This window comes from Ooceraea biroi, chromosome 2, assembly GCF_003672135.1.
Source record: "Ooceraea biroi isolate clonal line C1 chromosome 2, Obir_v5.4, whole genome shotgun sequence".
NCBI classification, from domain to species: Eukaryota; Metazoa; Arthropoda; class Insecta; order Hymenoptera; family Formicidae; genus Ooceraea; species Ooceraea biroi.
In genome coordinates this window covers 4,971,411-4,992,460 of record NC_039507.1, presented here as the reverse complement: position 1 = coordinate 4,992,460, position 21,050 = coordinate 4,971,411, and the positions used below count along the sequence as shown (strand labels likewise).

At 35.0% G+C, this 21,050-nt stretch overlaps 1 protein-coding gene across 1 annotated transcript in view; it reads right to left on the bottom strand.

Moving 5' to 3' along the window:
* The window catches only part of LOC105281703 (Kv channel-interacting protein 4), a 55,864-nt gene that overhangs the window by 21,542 nt on the left and 13,272 nt on the right, over positions 1–21,050 (bottom strand). Inside the window, exon 4 of the mRNA XM_011343122.2 lies at positions 19,716–19,789. Within this exon, the coding sequence (XP_011341424.1) occupies positions 19,716–19,789 (74 nt within the window). The remainder of the gene's footprint in view (positions 1–19,715; positions 19,790–21,050) is intronic.

Genomic DNA, 21,050 nt, shown 5'->3' with positions numbered 1-21,050 from the left:
CCGGATAATTTTTGTCGTCGTTGCAGTTTATGATTTCTGTTTCAGCATGCCACATGGCTGGTCACATAAACGATTGAAGCCACGCACCTGGGCAAAAAACAGAGAATTTCTAGTTGCTGTGATTGTTCGTGGCGCGAGAGCAAGAAATTTCCTAGCAAAAGAGTGCTCGCTGCTCCAACATAAAATATCCAAGCTTCTGGAAGGCAAATCTCTTTCTGGCGTTGGTTTGCAACAGCTGCAGTTGGTTTATTATCGCGCGATATGCCCTTATAAATTTCATTAAGCCCGTACTCTCAGGAATTAACGTATGTAATTTTGAAACACTCAGTTATATTTAATGGCAATAGAGACTGACTTCGGATTCAAATATCTAGTAAATACACGTGAAACATAACAGGCCATTTCGCATGAATGCTAAGGATAATATCATATCATTGAGGTCGGATTTGAAAGGATCATCGACGGTTTCAGAGGCGGACTAGAGGATTTGGCAGAGCAGTTTTCACCAACGAGAATTCTATCGGCGAAGATGCTGCGCGTGCATTTCTCGATAGTAATGCGATTAAGTCTCACGGTCACCGGATTCTCCGTTGTCACCTAAGAGTGATAAGTGGCCGGGAGAAAAGAATACGAGGGAGCTGAAGGAACCTCGAAGATGGAGGAGTCCTGTTGGCCACGTGTCGAGAGCGAATGCACTCGAGTAAAGCATTATCTTGAGAAAGAAGGAATAGTAATCCCTCTCTGGCGCGCTTGCAGATCCCGAAGTGAACATGTAATGCGATTGATGTTGTAGTAGCCACTTCGTATGCGGTATTATAAATAGAATTGAGGGAATGAAAGAAAGATGATGTACGTGTCATGAGGCGAAGATAAAGAAGCCCTCATTCTTCGAATCAACAACAAGGAAATTTTTGCATTAGCGATGCACAACGCATTTATTTTGAAAAATTTATTTTATAAAAAAAGGTATGCATAGGTGTATTATTATATTAGAATTTTAAAAGTAAATTTTTTTTCTTTCTGATTTCCCTCTCTCCCTTTCTCTGTATGCGTATATTAAAAAATATTATATTCTGCACGAAGGGTAGCTTTGTTGATTGATTTCTTATCCGATCAATGTACTTATTAGAATACAAGTAGCAGCATATGTGCACACGTCTCTATGCGAGATACGCCTGAGGAATTTATGCTCCGTTCTATTGTAATTCCGCCGTCGACGTGAAAATTAGTCCGAGATCAAAGCGCACGCGATAGCAACTCGTGTGCAGTGCTTAAATATAATCGCACTAACTTTTCATCGTTAGTGTCCTGCGACACTGATGCAAACTGGGCCGAAAGTTTGTCACGTGTCGGTGAATAGAAAACACGCCCACCAGCGGAGATCCCGGTGGGATAACTTAATTAAGTGTAACTTAATATCAGGAATTAATGCGAGAACGCTATCGCGCATGCAGAAGAAAAGGAAATGGATGGATTCACACGTGAATCTAATCCATCACGGAGGTAGAGGCACGACGATGCCAATTATACACAATTCCACTTCGATAACATGGAAGAGAATTGCATTATCAGGTAATTATCCTGCCACGACTTTTCCCTCTTTATTCTTCAGGAGCTAGCTATCTTCGACAGGTCACCATCGCGTTCGCCCGCAAATTGACTTTAGCACTCGAGTCGAGTAGTGGCGAATGATCGAACTGTCGCTCGGTAAACTTAATTAAATACACGTTGGATGTACGCGTTACGCCTAATTAGTTTAGTCCGCAACACACGCTCGCTTGAATATGACGTTAGGCTTTTAATTGCATGTGTTTGAATGTGAATAACGTAATGGAACGTGATGAAAATATATATAGTCATAGTGAAATTTTATCAATAAAAGGAATTAAACAAAGATTAAATAACGGAGTGAAATTGATGTTGTATTACTTAAATTTTGAAATTAAAACCAGCAGAGCGTGTGCTTTTCGGCACGACAATTTAAACTTGACGATATTTATTTAGAATTAGGTGTTATTTTATTAATTTTCAGTTACATTATATATGTATATATTATAAAATTTATATTATAAACGCTTGAAACTGTAAATAATATTTTGCAATTTTTATAACGTGCGTTTTACGAAATGTATAAATAAGACACACATCTTTGTGCATTATAATATGATTTGAAAACATAGATATAGAGTGCAAGATTGATAGTGATTTTATGCATGCTAACAACTCTCAAAGTAATATGCTAAACGCAAACGAACCTGAGAGACAAACAAAAAGCTAAACTATGCAGAAAAGAGAGTTAAACGTTACTTTGCGTTGCAAAACCATGAGATTTGCAAGTTCGTAAAAATCAATTATATACAGTACAGTGTCCCTTACAATGATCAGAATGAAATTTCTTTAGAAAATTGTTAAATCTTATACGTGCAGTGTGTATAAACTTACCTCAAAACTGAGAAGCCCGCTGTGATCCTGGTCCAAAGTATTAAAAACGTAATGCGCGTACTGGCTTGTATTGGCTGCACAAAAAGAAACAAAATTTTATTATTTTTTCATATAAATGTAAATATATTTTATATATTTAATACTTATTTTTATTGAAGTTGCAATTATACAGAAATGAAAAAATATCGGTATGCATACATTAGTTATTATGGCTATGTATGTGCATACTGGAAGATAATATAATATTTATATAATATAACTTAACCCGTAACTGGTATGGTGGGGTCTGCACGACCCCAGGAATTTTAATTTTCGTTATAATTCCGAGAATATCTGCTGTAGCGCTTTATACGTTCCAGTACCTTTCGAGTATTGTGTACTGAGTGTCTTGTAAAGAGCTTATGTCTTCCGATGTAAGTATAATGTGTCTGTCAAACTTTTTCTCCAGTGTGGGGTCTCTGTGACCCCACCATACTAATTACGTTGCATTTTCGTTATAGTGAATAGTTTCTCCTTCCACTAATAATGGCATATCAATTGAGAAAAAAGATTATAATTGATAACTTACGTTCTGAGGAATGTGTAGAAAATACATCCTATCTTGAGCAAACGATATTTTTTGAAGAACAAGAGGAAAGTGATTTTAGTGACAATGACTCACAATCAGACTTTAATCCGGACTATGTAAGTGGTCATGATAGCAGATCGGAACAAGAGAAGAGCGAAAACGAATCAATTATGGAGAATGTTGTTTTAAGTAACAAAGAAGTAATCAAAAAAAGAATTGCTAATTATTTTGGTAAGAATCGGTTCAAATGGAGTGCTATCCCACCTGCTACTAATTATTTCTATTTAAAACTGTTTCTTTTTTATTTTTTACTTTGTTGTAACCTTAATGTTATATTTTTATTATTATGATTTAGTTAGTCGCAAGTAACGGCGATAAATAGGTATATAAAGAAAAGTTTATTTTTTGATATATGTATGTACCAATTTGTGCAATTTCTTTTTTATTTTAAAGTTTATGTGACTATATGTTGATTTAATTATTATTTCTAAGTCATAAATAAACTGACAAATATATCCCAAACTGTTCGTGTTTATATCTATCATTTGGATAGAAAATATTTAAAGGTTTTACTGGGGTCTATATGACCCCACCATACCAACTACGTACCAAAAAAGTGACTATACCAGTTACGGGTTAATATAATATAATTTATAATATATTATAATATAATTTAAAATGATTTTCATTGACACAATGATTGTGTTCACATCTTTGACAAATCCAATCTCGACGAATATCAATTTAAAAAATCTATACCTGTATAGAAGTGTCAGAAGTGATCAAGTTTTTCGAGTTTTTTTATATAGCACATGCTGAGTTTTGTTATCAGTACACAAGATAGTGTCAGATTAAAAATTGGAACGATTTGTATGGGATTGTGTGTCGGATCGTACATTCGTGTTTTGTGAAAAGGAATTTGCGGAAGATTGCAGAGATATCACGTACGTAACGAGTAATATTTGAATTTTTCCACTGGTCCAGTTCGGTTGGAACCAGAGTACTTCTCAGTATCAATTCCATTGGGAAACAGTAGCGCACCGTAATAAAAGCACTTCAATCTCCCAATATATACACATACACACGCGCATTGACTTGAACGAAACCTACAAAGACCAGTCGAGTCTGTTGTGGATGGCTCGTAAACTGTATACGCATCGGTGTGTGTTAATAACTTCCAGTCGAGATAACGCGAATGCCTCAGATCTAAAGCGAAGATTTATACAGGTCAAAATTATCGCACCATATATTCACGCTGCGGCAGTTGTACCTTTCGCTGTCCCTGGGCAGATTTATCACATATAAAGTTTCCACGAAAGCGTCGAACAAAGATATACACTTTTTTAACGCACCAATATCAGCTTTGCATATCAAGTACGGCCTATACGCAGCAGTTTTCCTGCGTGCCTGCATTTGTTCAATTCTCAAAGTATGCACCGTGAGAAGATTTCGAACTTTTTTCACCTTTCTAATATAAAAATGTCTTCCGCAGGTTATCATTATCATGATTGTAATGTTAAGGTTTTTTATTATTATAAATAAAGCATCATGGTAATATAGCGTTACTATGCCAACGCTGGAAGCTATTCTGCAATGAGAAATACGTTTCCGAACAACGTGCGAAGTGATAAGTGCCGAACTCGGGCTCTCCGCTTAAGTGGGAACTTCGGGGATTGGATTCATCGAAAGACTTACTCGAAAATTTGTAGCACTTCCTATCATACTTCAAGCACACGTATTACTATGCCGTTTGGAGTATATCGTGGAAGACTGCGCACATAAGTGAGTTAACTTGTCAAAGTTCGGCTGCGAACTACCTGCTCGTGGCAAACGTGCTCAATTGCGGAGTATGCAGAATTCAAAAATTAGTTTTCCTCTTGGAGTCTTCATGACTCAACTAGCAAGTCAGTTGAAAGATGGTGCCGTTGTATATAGTTATTACTGGATAATTAATTTTGTTTCCTTTAAAAAATCGATATTTTATACTTTGCAATAGATTTAAAGTTTTTTTAAAGGAAACAAAATAATTATCAGGTAATAACTATATACAAGGCACCATCTTTCACTGACTTGCATAGTTGATCATGAAGCCCAGAGGAAACTAATTTTGAATTCTTGCCTATACTCGCATTGAGCAGTTTGCCACGAGCTGGTAGTTCAGCTACGAACTTTGCACATAGTAATGCACTTATTCGTCAGTCTTCCAGATATACTCAACGGCATAGTAAGCTAGAGTGTGTTGAAGTATGATAGGAAGTTGCTACAATTTTTCTTTAGTAAGTCCTTCGATGAATCCATCCGAGTTCTACCATTAACGGAGAGCCCGGAGTTGGCACTTATCATTCGGCAACGTTGTTCGAAACACGTATTTCTGCATGCAGATAGCTTTCAGCGTTGGCAGTAGTAACGGTATATACTGAAAGCTTTATTTTATATAGATAAAAAACCTTAACATTATCGATATCCATGATAATGAATACCTGCGGAAGACAATTTTTATATATAGAAAGGTGAAAAAGTTCGAAATCTTCTCAGGTGCATACTTTGAGAATTGAACAAATGCAGGCACGCAGGAAACTGCTGCGTATAGGCCGTACTTGGTATAGCAAAGCGTGATATTGGTGCGTTAAAAAGTAGTATATCTTGTTCGACGCTTTCGTGAAACCTTTATATGTGATAAATCTGCCCAGGGACAGCGAAAGGTACAACTGCCGCAGCGTGAATATATGTGCGATAATTTTTGACCTGTATAAATCTTCGCTTAGATCTGAGGCATTCGCGTTATCTCGACTGGAAGTTATTAACACACACCGATGCGTATACAGTTTACGAGCCATCCACAACAGACTCGACTGGTCTTTGTAGGTTTCGTTCAAGTCCAATGCGCGTGTGTATGTGTATATATTGGAGATTGAAGTGCTTTTATTAACGGTGCGCTACTGTTTCCCAATGGAATTGATACTGAGAAGTACTCTGGTTCCAACCGAACTGGACCAGTGGAAAAATTCAAATATTACTCGTTACGTACGTGATATCTCTGCAATCTTCCGCAAATTCCTTTTCACAAAACACGAATGTACGATCCGACACACAATCCCATACAAATCGTTCCAATTTTTAATCTGACACTATCTTGTGTACTGATAACAAAACTCAGCATGTGCTATATAAAAAAACTCGAAAAACTTGATCACTTCTGACACTTCTATACAGGTATAGATTTTTTAAATTGATATTCGTCGAGATTGGGATTTGTCAAAGATGTGAACACAATCATTGTGTCAATGAAAATCATTTTAAATTATATTATAATATTTATAAATTATATTATATTAACCCGTAACTGGTATAGTCACTTTTTTGGTACGTAGTTGGTATGGTGGGTCATATAGACCCCAGTAAAACCTTTAAATATTTTCTATCCAAATTGATAGATATAAACACGAACAGTTTGGGATATATTTGTCAGTTTATTTATGACTTAGAAATAATAATTAAATCAACATATAGTCACATAAACTTTAAAATAAAAAAGAAATTGCACAAATTGGTACATACATATATCAAAAAAATAAACTTTTCTTTATATACCTATTTATCGCCGTTACTTGCGACTAACTAAATCATAATAATAAAAATATAACATTAAGGTTACAACAAAGTAAAAAATAAAAAAGAAACAGTTTTAAATAGAAATAATTAGTAGCAGGTGGGATAGCACTCCATTTGAACCGATTCTTACCAAAATAATTAGCAATTCTTTTTTTGATTACTTCTTTGTTACTTAAAACAACATTCTCCATAATTGATTCGTTTTCGCTCTTCTCTTGTTCCGATCTGCTATCATGACCACTTACATAGTCCGGATTAAAGTCTGATTGTGAGTCATTGTCACTAAAATCACTTTCCTCTTGTTCTTCAAAAAATATCGTTTGCTCAAGATAGGATGTATTTTCTACACATTCCTCAGAACGTAAGTTATCAATTATAATCTTTTTTCTCAATTGATATGCCATTATTAGTGGAAGGAGAAACTATTCACTATAACGAAAATGCAACGTAATTAGTATGGTGGGGTCACAGAGACCCCACACTGGAGAAAAAGTTTGACAGACACATTATACTTACATCGGAAGACATAAGCTCTTTACAAGACACTCAGTACACAATACTCGAAAGGTACTGGAACGTATAAAGCGCTACAGCAGATATTCTCGGAATTAATAACGAAAATAAAATTCCTGGGGTCGTGCAGACCCCACCATACCAGTTACGGGTTAAGTTATATTATATAAATATTATATTATCTTCCAGTATGCACATACATAGCCATAATAACTAATGTATGCATACCGATATTTTTCATTTCTGTATAATTGCAACTTCAATAAAAATAAGTATTAAATATATAAAATATATTTACATTTATATGAAAAAATAATAAAATTTTGTTCTTTTTGTGCAGCCAATACAAGCCAGTACGCGCATTACGTTTTTAATACTTTGGACCAGGATCACAGCGGGCTTCTCAGTTTTGAGGTAAGTTTATACACACTGCACGTATAAGATTTAACAATTTTCTAAAGAAATTTCATTCTGATCATTGTAAGGACACTGTACTGTATATAATTGATTTTTACGAACTTGCAAATCTCATGGTTTTGCAACGCAAAGTAACGTTTAACTCTCTTTTCTGCATAGTTTAGCTTTTTGTTTGTCTCTCAGGTTCGTTTGCGTTTAGCATATTACTTTGAGAGTTGTTAGCATGCATAAAATCACTATCAATCTTGCCACTCTATATCTATGTTTTCAAATCATATTATAATGCACAAAGATGTGTGTCTTATTTATACATTTCGTAAACGCACGTTATAAAAATTGCAAAATATTATTTACAGTTTCAAGCGTTTATAATATAAAATTTTATAATATATACATATATAATGTAACTGAAAATTAATAAAATAACACCTAATTCTAAATAAATATCGTCAAGTTTAAATTGTCGTGCCGAAAAGCACACGCTCTGCTGGTTTTAATTTCAAAATTTAAGTAATACAACATCAATTTCACTCCGTTATTTAATCTTTGTTTAATTCCTTTTATTGATAAAATTTCACTATGACTATATATATTTTCATCACGTTCCATTACGTTATCACATTCAAACACATGCATTAAAAGCCTAACGTCATATTCAAGCGAGCGTGTGTTGCGGACTAAACTAATTAGGCGTAACGCGTACATCCAACGTGTATTTAATTAAGTTACCGAGCGACAGTTCGATCATTCGCCACTACTCGACTCGAGTGCTAAAGTCAATTTGCGGGCGAACGCGATGGTGACCTGTCGAAATAGCTAGCTCCTGAAGAATAAAGAGGGAAAAGTCGTGGCAGGATAATTACCTGATAATGCAATTCTCTTCCATGTTATCGAAGTGGAATTGTGTATAATTGGCATCGTCGTGCCTCTACCTCCGTGATGGATTAGATTCACGTGTGAATCCATCCATTTCCTTTTCTTCTGCATGCGCGATAGCGTTCTCGCATTAATTCCTGATATTAAGTTACACTTAATTAAGTTATCCCACCGGATCTCCGCTGGTGGGCGTGTTTTCTATTCACCGACACGTGACAAACTTTCGGCCCAGTTTGCATCAGTGTCGCAGGACACTAACGATGAAAAGTTAGTGCGATTATATTAAGCACTGCACACGAGTTGCTATCGCGTGCGCTTTGATCTCGGACTAATTTTCACGTCGACGGCGGAATTACAATAGAACGGAGCATAAATTCCTCAGGCGTATCTCGCATAGAGACGTGTGCACATATGCTGCTACTTGTATTCTAATAAGTACATTGATCGGATAAGAAATCAATCAACAAAGCTACCCTTCGTGCAGAATATAATATTTTTTAATATACGCATACAGAGAAAGGGAGAGAGGGAAATCAGAAAGAAAAAAAATTTACTTTAAAATTCTAATATAATAATACACCTATGCATACCTTTTTTATAAAATAAATTTTTCAAAATAAATGCGTTGTGCATCGCTAATGCAAAAATTTCCTTGTTGTTGATTCGAAGAATGAGGGCTTCTTTATCTTCGCCTCATGACACGTACATCATCTTTCTTTCATTCCCTCAATTCTATTTATAATACCGCATACGAATGGCTACTACAACATCAATCGCATTACATGTTCACTTCGGATCTGCAAGCGCGCAGAGAGGGATTACTATTCCTTCTTTCTCAAGATAATGCTTTACTCGAGTGCATTCGCTCTCGACACGTGGCCAACAGACTCCTCCATCTTCGAGGTTCCTTCAGCTCCCTCGTATTCTTTTCTCCCGCCACTTATCACTCTTAGGTGACAACGGAGAATCCGGTGACCGTGAGACTTAATCGCATTACTATCGAGAAATGCACGCGCAGCATCTTCGCCGATAGAATTCTCGTTGGTGAAAACTGCTCTGCCAAATCCTCTAGTCCGCCTCTGAAACCGTCGATGATCCTTTCAAATCCGACCTCAATGATATGATATTATCCTTAGCATTCATGCGAAATGGCCTGTTATGTTTCACGTGTATTTACTAGATATTTGAATCCGAAGTCAGTCTCTATTGCCATTAAATATAACTGAGTGTTTCAAAATTACATACGTTAATTCCTGAGAGTACGGGCTTAATGAAATTTATAAGGGGCATATCGCGCGATAATAAACCAACTGCAGCTGTTGCAAACCAACGCCAGAAAGAGATTTGCCTTCCAGAAGCTTGGATATTTTATGTTGGAGCAGCGAGCACTCTTTTGCTAGGAAATTTCTTGCTCTCGCGCCACAACAATCACAGCAACTAGAAATTCTCTGTTTTTTGCCCAGGTGCGTGGCTTCAATCGTTTATGTGACCAGCCATGTGGCATGCTGAAACAGAAATCATAAACTGCAACGACGACAAAAATTATCCGGACTACAACGTTGCGCGCGACGTGGTGAGAAAAAAGCATTGTGCGCCGTTAGCGTTATAAAAAAAAAAAGATACGTGCGTTGTGACTAAATCTGTTTCATGTGGACGGGCAGGAGAGCGAGCGTCACCGGAACTTTTAATTAACTGTGATATTATTTCTCACAAAGCTCTCTTTTCTTTTTAATATAACTCTGCGACGAACCTTTCCATTGTCCCCCTTATTTCCCGGCGTTTGCAACATCCCCCGCGGATATAGCGGCACTTTAATCAGCTGATCCTCGTGGAAATTAAAAAAAACTAATTGCGATTCAGTTTACGAATGCATTACATATTTCGTAAAGAAAGCAATATCGTCGGCGTGGTCGCTCACTGAGTGTAAATGACGTTTTCCATCATAATGTATATCATTTACGTGTGCTAATAAGCCCGTGTACCATGATAAATGACCAGCGATGGAATTGTAATTCAAATGGAAATATCGGAAGTTCTAGATCAAAAGAAGTCTTTGAAGAAAAACACATTATGCGAACGTGATGAGCTTTATTTGTTTTTTTTTTACTTTCTTGTAACGAGAAAATATTTCTGCATTCCGTGAAAGATACTCGAATAACTATCGAACATAATTACATTTAAATTCATTAATATAAAAATTGAAGAACGATATAATAAAACATATAATATTCACGATTACTTTCTAGTTCATATCTGAAAGCACTGATTTTATGCGAGCGAAATGGGATAGGGTAATAAAGACTGCTATCGGAAATCTCTATACCGTATCCCCAAGAAACCCATATCACATGACAAGCATGCGAAAACATAATGCAGCACCTGTGTGCGTGATCAATTTAATTACACAGTAGTGGAAATTGAGCGGTGAGTGAAAATGGAAGAATATCTACAAATGGTTTCGTAAATTACGACACAATCAAAAACATGCAGTTTACTCGAATGGCATACCGTGTCAATTTACACTTCGAAAACAAGAAATTTATTCCCTAAGTTTTTTGTAAATTTAAAAACCGTTTTTTTAAGTAATTAACTGATTCTAACATTAAGGAAACCTCACTAATGGAATAAATGTTTTTGCAGAATTTATTCTTTTAATCGGCTTCATTTCTTAGCATATTGTGGGTGTGATTTTCAATGCTTGTAAAGCAGATCTCCTTCTAGTTAAGATCATCTAATTAAGAGTTTATCTCCGTCAAGTAAAATTTAACGTCCGATATTCTATAGAGATACGGCTATGTAATAGTAATTCATTATCTAGTCTTTGAACAATTAGAATTTTGTCTTCGTGGAAATTGTAAACCTTAACGACGCTACCTTCGTCAGATCATGATGTCAGATTCCGTTAAACACATAATTAAATTGTTATCAAATTTCAATATCACCAAAACCTTCTCTAAACTTAATTAACATCTGCGAATATTTTTGTGACAATGCAGAAACAAATCGTGTTATCATTTAAATTGTTTAATTGTTAATCGACATTTATACTTATATTATTAATTAAAATAAATAATAATTTAAACCAATGCAATATTGACAAAATATTTTATATAAACGATTATTATTCAAGTGCTACAATATATGTAATAATACCTAAAACTTTTAAATATTACAAAGCATAAACTATAAGCATTGGAAAACCTGACTATTTATTATTTATTATTATTTTATGATCAGAATATTGCACTATTTTTCATAGCGATTTGTTTTTTATAATATATCGGTTTCATCAGAACTGATGAAGATTTGTTAAATGTATTTTGCAATGCACTGAATCTTACAAAGACAGATATAACATTGAAATCTTGTAAATTTTTAGAATTACAATTTTTTCTGGGTAATAAATGCCTTTTAACAAACATTAATTAAACATTAATTAAATTTGATAATGATCATTGAAGTATTGTATTCTTGAATACGTTTTGCTTATTATTCGTAATCCTCGAATAATTGAGTACAATCCTGCTTCCTTTCAACATAATCAGAGTGACCTAGATCAATAATCGGTATTTATTCGGATGTTTCACTGTTGCTGGTAGGACTGTTCAACCAATTACAATAGTCAGCATATATTTGTGAACTTGATTTCCCGCGTCGATGTTGTAATGCTTACTCTCATATTGAACATATGACTCGTTTGCGTTGCCATATACAGGGTGGGGCAATAACTATTACCACCTTAAATATTTTCTAATTTATAAGGTCCAGAGGAAAATTTATGTAATCAAAATTATACGCTACGAAGGGGCTAACATGTGCGATAATAATTTTTGTCCTGGTGGAGGCGCTTCGAAGATATCAAGGTCACCTTCATTTTTTTTAATGAGTTCGGTATGTTTTTTTTTCCATAATTTCATAGAGGAGCTTAAAACAAGTACGGAACTCATAACACAAAATTATTGAACAAGATTAAATGTAAATGAAAATGATAAAAAAATACATTTTTTTAATGAAACTATGTTATTTTATTACGTGACGTTTTATCTCTTATTTTATTATTAATGTTTATAAAAGGTGTTCGAAGTGATGGCCATTACTATCAATACAACAAACATCTGGATTCTTCTGATCACTGATTGGCTTGCTCTTCTAATAACGTCGGGAGCTATTGACGCACAGGCTTCAATGATCCGTTGTCGCATGATTTGAGGCGTAGTTGGTTCTTCTTTGTAGACCATGTCTTTTAGGGTTCCCCATAAAAAGAAATCCAGTGGTGTTAAGTCTGGTGAACGAGCTAGCCACCCTACAGGACCTCCACGTCCAATCCAGCGATTTGCAAATTTTTCATTAAGTTTATTTCTCGCAACTAATAAAAAATGAGCAGGGCATCCATCATGCTGGTACCACATTGTTCGTCGTATGATTAAAGGCAGGTCTTCTAATAAATGAACCAAGTTATGCTCTAGAAAATTGGCGTAGCTGTTACCATTTAGATGTCCGTCGATAAAATAAGGACCAATAATTTTGTTATCTATGATACCACACCATACATTCAAAGACCATTGTCTCTGGTGTTCAATCGCAGCCAATGAGGATTTTCCACTGCTCAGAAATGCATATTATGTAAATTAACATTCCCGTGATTAGTAAATGTTGCCTCATCAGTAAATAACACTGTATCAAAAAATGAGTCATTGATTCAAATCTGTTGTTGAGCCCATTGGCAAAATTCAACACGATTTACAAAGTCCATTCCATGTAATGCTTGGTGAAGGCTGAGGTGATATGGATGGAATTTGTTAATGATGCAAGATGCGGAGTACGCTTCTCCGATTAATACCAGATTCTCGTTCAATTTGTCGCGAACTAATGTGCGGATTTTGAGCCACCATTGTGAGAACTCTAATTTCATTCCCTTCATTAGTTTTTCGCTTTTCACGCTCACTTTTACGTGTATTTAAGCTACCGGTTTGTCTAAGTTTATCACACACATTTTTAAATGTTCGACGCGAAGGCTGAGTGCGATTAGGATATCGTTCAGCGTATAAATTTTGTGCTCTCACTGAATTTTTTTGACATTCTCCATAAATGAGATCATTCTCCATCATGCCGACTTGTTCTTCAAATGAATACATCTTGCACGATTGACTTATCTATCGATACTACTTTTTATGTTTATCTTATCCTGTGAACTTATTAAGATGGCCTTCAAAGGGTCTTTGTTTTCATTGAAATAAGTTTACGTCACTATTTATTTTCATCGATGTATTCGTTTGAAGAACAAGTTGATCCTCATTTATGGAGAATGTCAAAAAATTCAGTGAGAGCACAAAATTTATACGCTGAACGATATCCTAATCGCACTCGGCCTTCGCGTCGAACATTTAAAAATGTGTGTGATAAACTTAGACAAACCGGTAGCTTAAATACACGTAAAAGTGAGCGTGAAAAGCGAAAAACTAATGAAGGGAATGAAATTAGAGTTCTCACAATGGTGGCTCAAAATCCGCACATTAGTTCGCGACAAATTGAACGAGAATCTGGTATTAATCGGAGAAGCGTACTCCGCATCTTGCATCATTAACAAATTCCATCCATATCACCTCAGCCTTCACCAAGCATTACATGGAATGGACTTTGTAAATCGTGTTGAATTTTGCCAATGGGCTCAACAACAGATTGAATCAATGACTCATTTTTTGATACAGTGTTATTTACTGATGAGGCAACATTTACTAATCACGGGAATGTTAATTTACATAATATGCATTTCTGAGCAGTGGAAAATCCTCATTGGCTGCGGCAGATTGAACACCAGAGACAATGGTCTTTGAATGTATGGTGTGGTATCATAGATAACAAAATTATTGGTCCTTATTTTATCGACGGACATCTAAATGGTAACAGCTACGCCAATTTTCTAGAGCATAACTTGGTTCATTTATTAGAAGACCTGCCTTTAATCATACGACGAACAATGTGGTACCAGCATGATGGATGCCCTGCTCATTTTTTATTAGTTGCGAGAAATAAACTTAATGAAAAATTTGCAAATCGCTGGATTGGACGTGGAGGTCCTGTAGGGTGGCTAGCTCGTTCACCAGACTTAACACCACTGGATTTCTTTTTATGGGGAACCCTAAAAGACATGGTCTACAAAGAAGAACCAACTACGCCTCAAATCATGCGACAACGGATCATTGAAGCCTGTGCGTCAATAGCTCCCGACGTTATTAGAAGAGCAAGCCAATCAGTGATTCAGAAGAATCCAGTGTTGTATTTGATAGTAATGGCCATCACTTCGAACACCTTTTATAAACATTAATAATAAAATAAGAATAAAACGTCACGTAATAAAATAACATAGTTTCATTAAAAAAAATGTATTTTTTATCATTTTCATTTACATTTAATCTTGTTCAATAATTTTGTGTTATGAGTTCCGTACTTGTTTTAAGCTCCTCTATGAAATTATGGAAAAAAAACATACCGAACTCATTAAAAAAAATGAAGGTGACCTTGATATCTTCGAAGCGCCTCCACCAGGACAAAAATTATTATCGCCACATGTTAGCCCCCTTCGTAGCGTATAATTTTGATTACATAAATTTCCTCTGGACCTTATAAATTAGAAAATATTTAAGGTGGTAATAGTTATGCCCCACCCTGTATATGGCAACGCAAACGAGTCATATGTTCAATATGAGAGTAAGCATTACAACATCGACCGGGAAATCAAAGTTCACAAATATATGCTGACTATTTGGTAATTGGTTGAACCAGTCCTACCAGCAAACAGTGAAACATCCGAATAAATACCGATTATTGATCTAGGTCACTCTGATTATGTTGAAAGGAAGCAGGATTGTACTCAATTATTCGAGGATACGAATAATAAGCAAAACGTATTCAAAGAATACAATACTTCAATGATCATTATCAAATTTAATTAATGTTTAATTAATGTTGTTAAAAGGCATTTATTACCCAGAAAAATTTGTAATTCCTAAAATTTACAAGATTTCAATGTTATATCTGTCTTTGTAAGATTCAGTGCATTGCAAAATACATTTAACAAATCTTCATCAGTTCTGATGAAAACCGATATATCTATAAAAACAAATCGCTATGAAAAAATAGTGCAATATTCTGATCATAAAATAATAATAATAATAAATAGTCAGGTTTTCCATGCTTATAGTTTATGCTTGTAATATTTAAAAGTTTTAGGTATTATTACATATATTTGTAGCACTTGAATAATAATCGTTTATATAAAATATTTTGTCAATATTGCATTGGTTTAAATTATTATTTATTTTAATTAATAATATAAGTATAAATGTCGATTAAACAATTAAACAATTTAAATGATAACACGATTTGTTTCTGCATTGTCACAAAAATATTCGCAGATGTTAATTAAGTTAGAGAAGGTTTTGGTGGATATTGAAATTTGATAACAATTTAATTATGTGTTTAAACGAATCTGACATCATGATCTGACGAAGGTAGCGTCGTTAAGGTTTACAATTTCCACGAAGACAAAATTCTATTGTTCAAAGACTAGATAATGAATTACTATTACATAGCCGTATCTCTATAGAATATCGGACGTTAAATTTTACTTGACGGAGATAAACTCTTAATTAGATGATGCTTAACTAGAAGGAGATCTGCTTTACAAGCATTGAAAATCACCACCCACAATATGCTAAGAAATGAAGCCGATTAAAAGAATAAATTCTGCAAAAACATTTATTCCATTAGTGAGGTTTCCTTAATGTTAGAATCAGTTAATTACTTAAAAAACGGTTTTTAAATTTACAAAAAACTTAGGGAAATAAAATTTCTTGTTTTCGAAGTGTAAATTGACACGGTATGCCATTCGAGTAAACTGCATGTTTTTGATTGTGTCGTAATTTACGAAACCATTTGTAGACTATTCTTCCATTTTCACTCACCGCTCAATTTCCCACTACTGTGTAATTAAATTGATCCACGCACACAGGTGCTGCATCATGTTTCGCATGCTTGTCATGTGATATGGGTTTCTTGGGATACGGTATAGAGATTTCCGATAGCAGTCTTTATTACCCTATCCCATTTCGCTCGCATAAAATCAGTGCTTTCAGATTATGAACTAGAAAAGTAATCGGTGAATATTATATGTTTTATTATATCGTTCTTCATTTTTATATTAATGAATTTAAATGTAATTATGTTCGATAGTTATTCGAGTATCTTTCACGGAATGCAGAAATATTTTCTCGTTACAAAGAAAGTAAAAAAAAAAACAAATAAAGCTCATCACGTTCGCATAATGTGTTTTTCTTCAAGACTTCTTTTGATCTAGAACTTCCGATATTTCCATTTGAAATTACAATTCCATCGCTGGTCATTTATCATGGTACACGGGCTTATTAGCACACGTAAATGATATACATTATGATGGATAAAACGTCATTTACACTCAGTGAGCGACCACGCCGACGATATTGCTTCTTTTACGAAATATGTAAATGCATTCGTAAAACTGAATCGCAATTAGTTTTTTTAATTTCCACGAGGATCAGCTGATTAAAGTGCCGCTATATCCGCGGGGGATGTTGCAACGCCGGGAAATAAGGGGGACAATGGAAAGGTTCGTCGCAGAGTTATATTAAAAAAGAAAAGAGAGCTTTGTGAGAAATAATATCACAGTTAATTAAAAGTTCCGGTGACGCTCGCTCTCCTGCCCGTCCACATGAAACAGATTTAGTCACAACGCACGTATCTTTTTTTTTTATAACGCTAACGGCGCACAATGCTTTTTTCTCACCACGTCGCGCGCAACGTTGTAGTCCGGATAATTTTTGTCGTCGTTGCAGTTTATGATTTCTGTTTCAGCATGCCACATGGCTGGTCACATAAACGATTGAAGCCACGCACCTGGGCAAAAAACAGAGAATTTCTAGTTGCTGTGATTGTTCGTGGCGCGAGAGCAAGAAATTTCCTAGCAAAAGAGTGCTCGCTGCTCCAACATAAAATATCCAAGCTTCTGGAAGGCAAATCTCTTTCTGGCGTTGGTTTGCAACAGCTGCAGTTGGTTTATTATCGCGCGATATGCCCCTTATAAATTTCATTAAGCCCGTACTCTCAGGAATTAACGTATGTAATTTTGAAACACTCAGTTATATTTAATGGCAATAGAGACTGACTTCGGATTCAAATATCTAGTAAATACACGTGAAACATAACAGGCCATTTCGCATGAATGCTAAGGATAATATCATATCATTGAGGTCGGATTTGAAAGGATCATCGACGGTTTCAGAGGCGGACTAGAGGATTTGGCAGAGCAGTTTTCACCAACGAGAATTCTATCGGCGAAGATGCTGCGCGTGCATTTCTCGATAGTAATGCGATTAAGTCTCACGGTCACCGGATTCTCCGTTGTCACCTAAGAGTGATAAGTGGCCGGGAGAAAAGAATACGAGGGAGCTGAAGGAACCTCGAAGATGGAGGAGTCCTGTTGGCCACGTGTCGAGAGCGAATGCACTCGAGTAAAGCATTATCTTGAGAAAGAAGGAATAGTAATCCCTCTCTGGCGCGCTTGCAGATCCCGAAGTGAACATGTAATGCGATTGATGTTGTAGTAGCCACTTCGTATGCGGTATTATAAATAGAATTGAGGGAATGAAAGAAAGATGATGTACGTGTCATGAGGCGAAGATAAAGAAGCCCTCATTCTTCGAATCAACAACAAGGAAATTTTTGCATTAGCGATGCACAACGCATTTATTTTGAAAAATTTATTTTATAAAAAAAGGTATGCATAGGTGTATTATTATATTAGAATTTTAAAAGTAAATTTTTTTCTTTCTGATTTCCCTCTCTCCCTTTCTCTGTATGCGTATATTAAAAAATATTATATTCTGCACGAAGGGTAGCTTTGTTGATTGATTTCTTATCCGATCAATGTACTTATTAGAATACAAGTAGCAGCATATGTGCACACGTCTCTATGCGAGATACGCCTGAGGAATTTATGCTCCGTTCTATTGTAATTCCGCCGTCGACGTGAAAATTAGTCCGAGATCAAAGCGCACGCGATAGCAACTCGTGTGCAGTGCTTAAATATAATCGCACTAACTTTTCATCGTTAGTGTCCTGCGACACTGATGCAAACTGGGCCGAAAGTTTGTCACGTGTCGGTGAATAGAAAACACGCCCACCAGCGGAGATCCCGGTGGGATAACTTAATTAAGTGTAACTTAATATCAGGAATTAATGCGAGAACGCTATCGCGCATGCAGAAGAAAAGGAAATGGATGGATTCACACGTGAATCTAATCCATCACGGAGGTAGAGGCACGACGATGCCAATTATACACAATTCCACTTCGATAACATGGAAGAGAATTGCATTATCAGGTAATTATCCTGCCACGACTTTTCCCTCTTTATTCTTCAGGAGCTAGCTATCTTCGACAGGTCACCATCGCGTTCGCCCGCAAATTGACTTTAGCACTCGAGTCGAGTAGTGGCGAATGATCGAACTGTCGCTCGGTAAACTTAATTAAATACACGTTGGATGTACGCGTTACGCCTAATTAGTTTAGTCCGCAACACACGCTCGCTTGAATATGACGTTAGGCTTTTAATTGCATGTGTTTGAATGTGAATAACGTAATGGAACGTGATGAAAATATATATAGTCATAGTGAAATTTTATCAATAAAAGGAATTAAACAAAGATTAAATAACGGAGTGAAATTGATGTTGTATTACTTAAATTTTGAAATTAAAACCAGCAGAGCGTGTGCTTTTCGGCACGACAATTTAAACTTGACGATATTTATTTAGAATTAGGTGTTATTTTATTAATTTTCAGTTACATTATATATGTATATATTATAAAATTTTATATTATAAACGCTTGAAACTGTAAATAATATTTTGCAATTTTTATAACGTGCGTTTTACGAAATGTATAAATAAGACACACATCTTTGTGCATTATAATATGATTTGAAAACATAGATATAGAGTGCAAGATTGATAGTGATTTTATGCATGCTAACAACTCTCAAAGTAATATGCTAAACGCAAACGAACCTGAGAGACAAACAAAAAGCTAAACTATGCAGAAAAGAGAGTTAAACGTTACTTTGCGTTGCAAAACCATGAGATTTGCAAGTTCGTAAAAATCAATTATATACAGTACAGTGTCCCTTACAATGATCAGAATGAAATTTCTTTAGAAAATTGTTAAATCTTATACGTGCAGTGTGTATAAACTTACCTCAAAACTGAGAAGCCCGCTGTGATCCTGGTCCAAAGTATTAAAAACGTAATGCGCGTACTGGCTTGTATTGGCTGCACAAAAAGAAACAAAATTTTATTATTTTTTCATATAAATGTAAATATATTTTATATATTTAATACTTATTTTTATTGAAGTTGCAATTATACAGAAATGAAAAAATATCGGTATGCATACATTAGTTATTATGGCTATGTATGTGCATACTGGAAGATAATATAATATTTATATAATATAACTTAACCCGTAACTGGTATGGTGGGGTCTGCACGACCCCAGGAATTTTAATTTTCGTTATAATTCCGAGAATATCTGCTGTAGCGCTTTATACGTTCCAGTACCTTTCGAGTATTGTGTACTGAGTGTCTTGTAAAGAGCTTATGTCTTCCGATGTAAGTATAATGTGTCTGTCAAACTTTTTCTCCAGTGTGGGGTCTCTGTGACCCCACCATACTAATTACGTTGCATTTTCGTTATAGTGAATAGTTTCTCCTTCCACTAATAATGGCATATCAATTGAGAAAAAAGATTATAATTGATAACTTACGTTCTGAGGAATGTGTAGAAAATACATCCTATCTTGAGCAAACGATATTTTTTGAAGAACAAGAGGAAAGTGATTTTAGTGACAATGACTCACAATCAGACTTTAATCCGGACTATGTAAGTGGTCATGATAGCAGATCGGAACAAGAGAAGAGCGAAAACGAATCAATTATGGAGAATGTTGTTTTAAGTAACAAAGAAGTAATCAAAAAAAGAATTGCTAATTATTTTGGTAAGAATCGGTTCAAATGGAGTGCTATCCCACCTGCTACTAATTATTTCTATTTAAAACTGTTTCTTTTTTATTTTTTACTTTGTTGTAACCTTAATGTTATATTTTTATTATTATGATTTAGTTAGTCGCAAGTAACGGCGATAAATAGGTATATAAAGAAAAGTTTATTTTTTTGATATATGTATGTACCAATTTGTGCAATTTCTTTTTTATTTTAAAGTTTATGTGACTATATGTTGATTTAATTATTATTTCTAAGTCATAAATAAACTGACAAATATATCCCAAACTGTTCGTGTTTATATCTATCAATTTGGATAGAAAATATTTAAAGGTTTTACTGGGGTCTATATGACCCCACCATACCAACTACGTACCAAAAAAGTGACTATACCAGTTACGGGTTAATATAATATAATTTATAATATATTATAATATAATTTAAAATGATTTTCATTGACACAATGATTGTGTTCACATCTTTGACAAATCCCAATCTCGACGAATATCAATTTAAAAAATCTATACCTGTA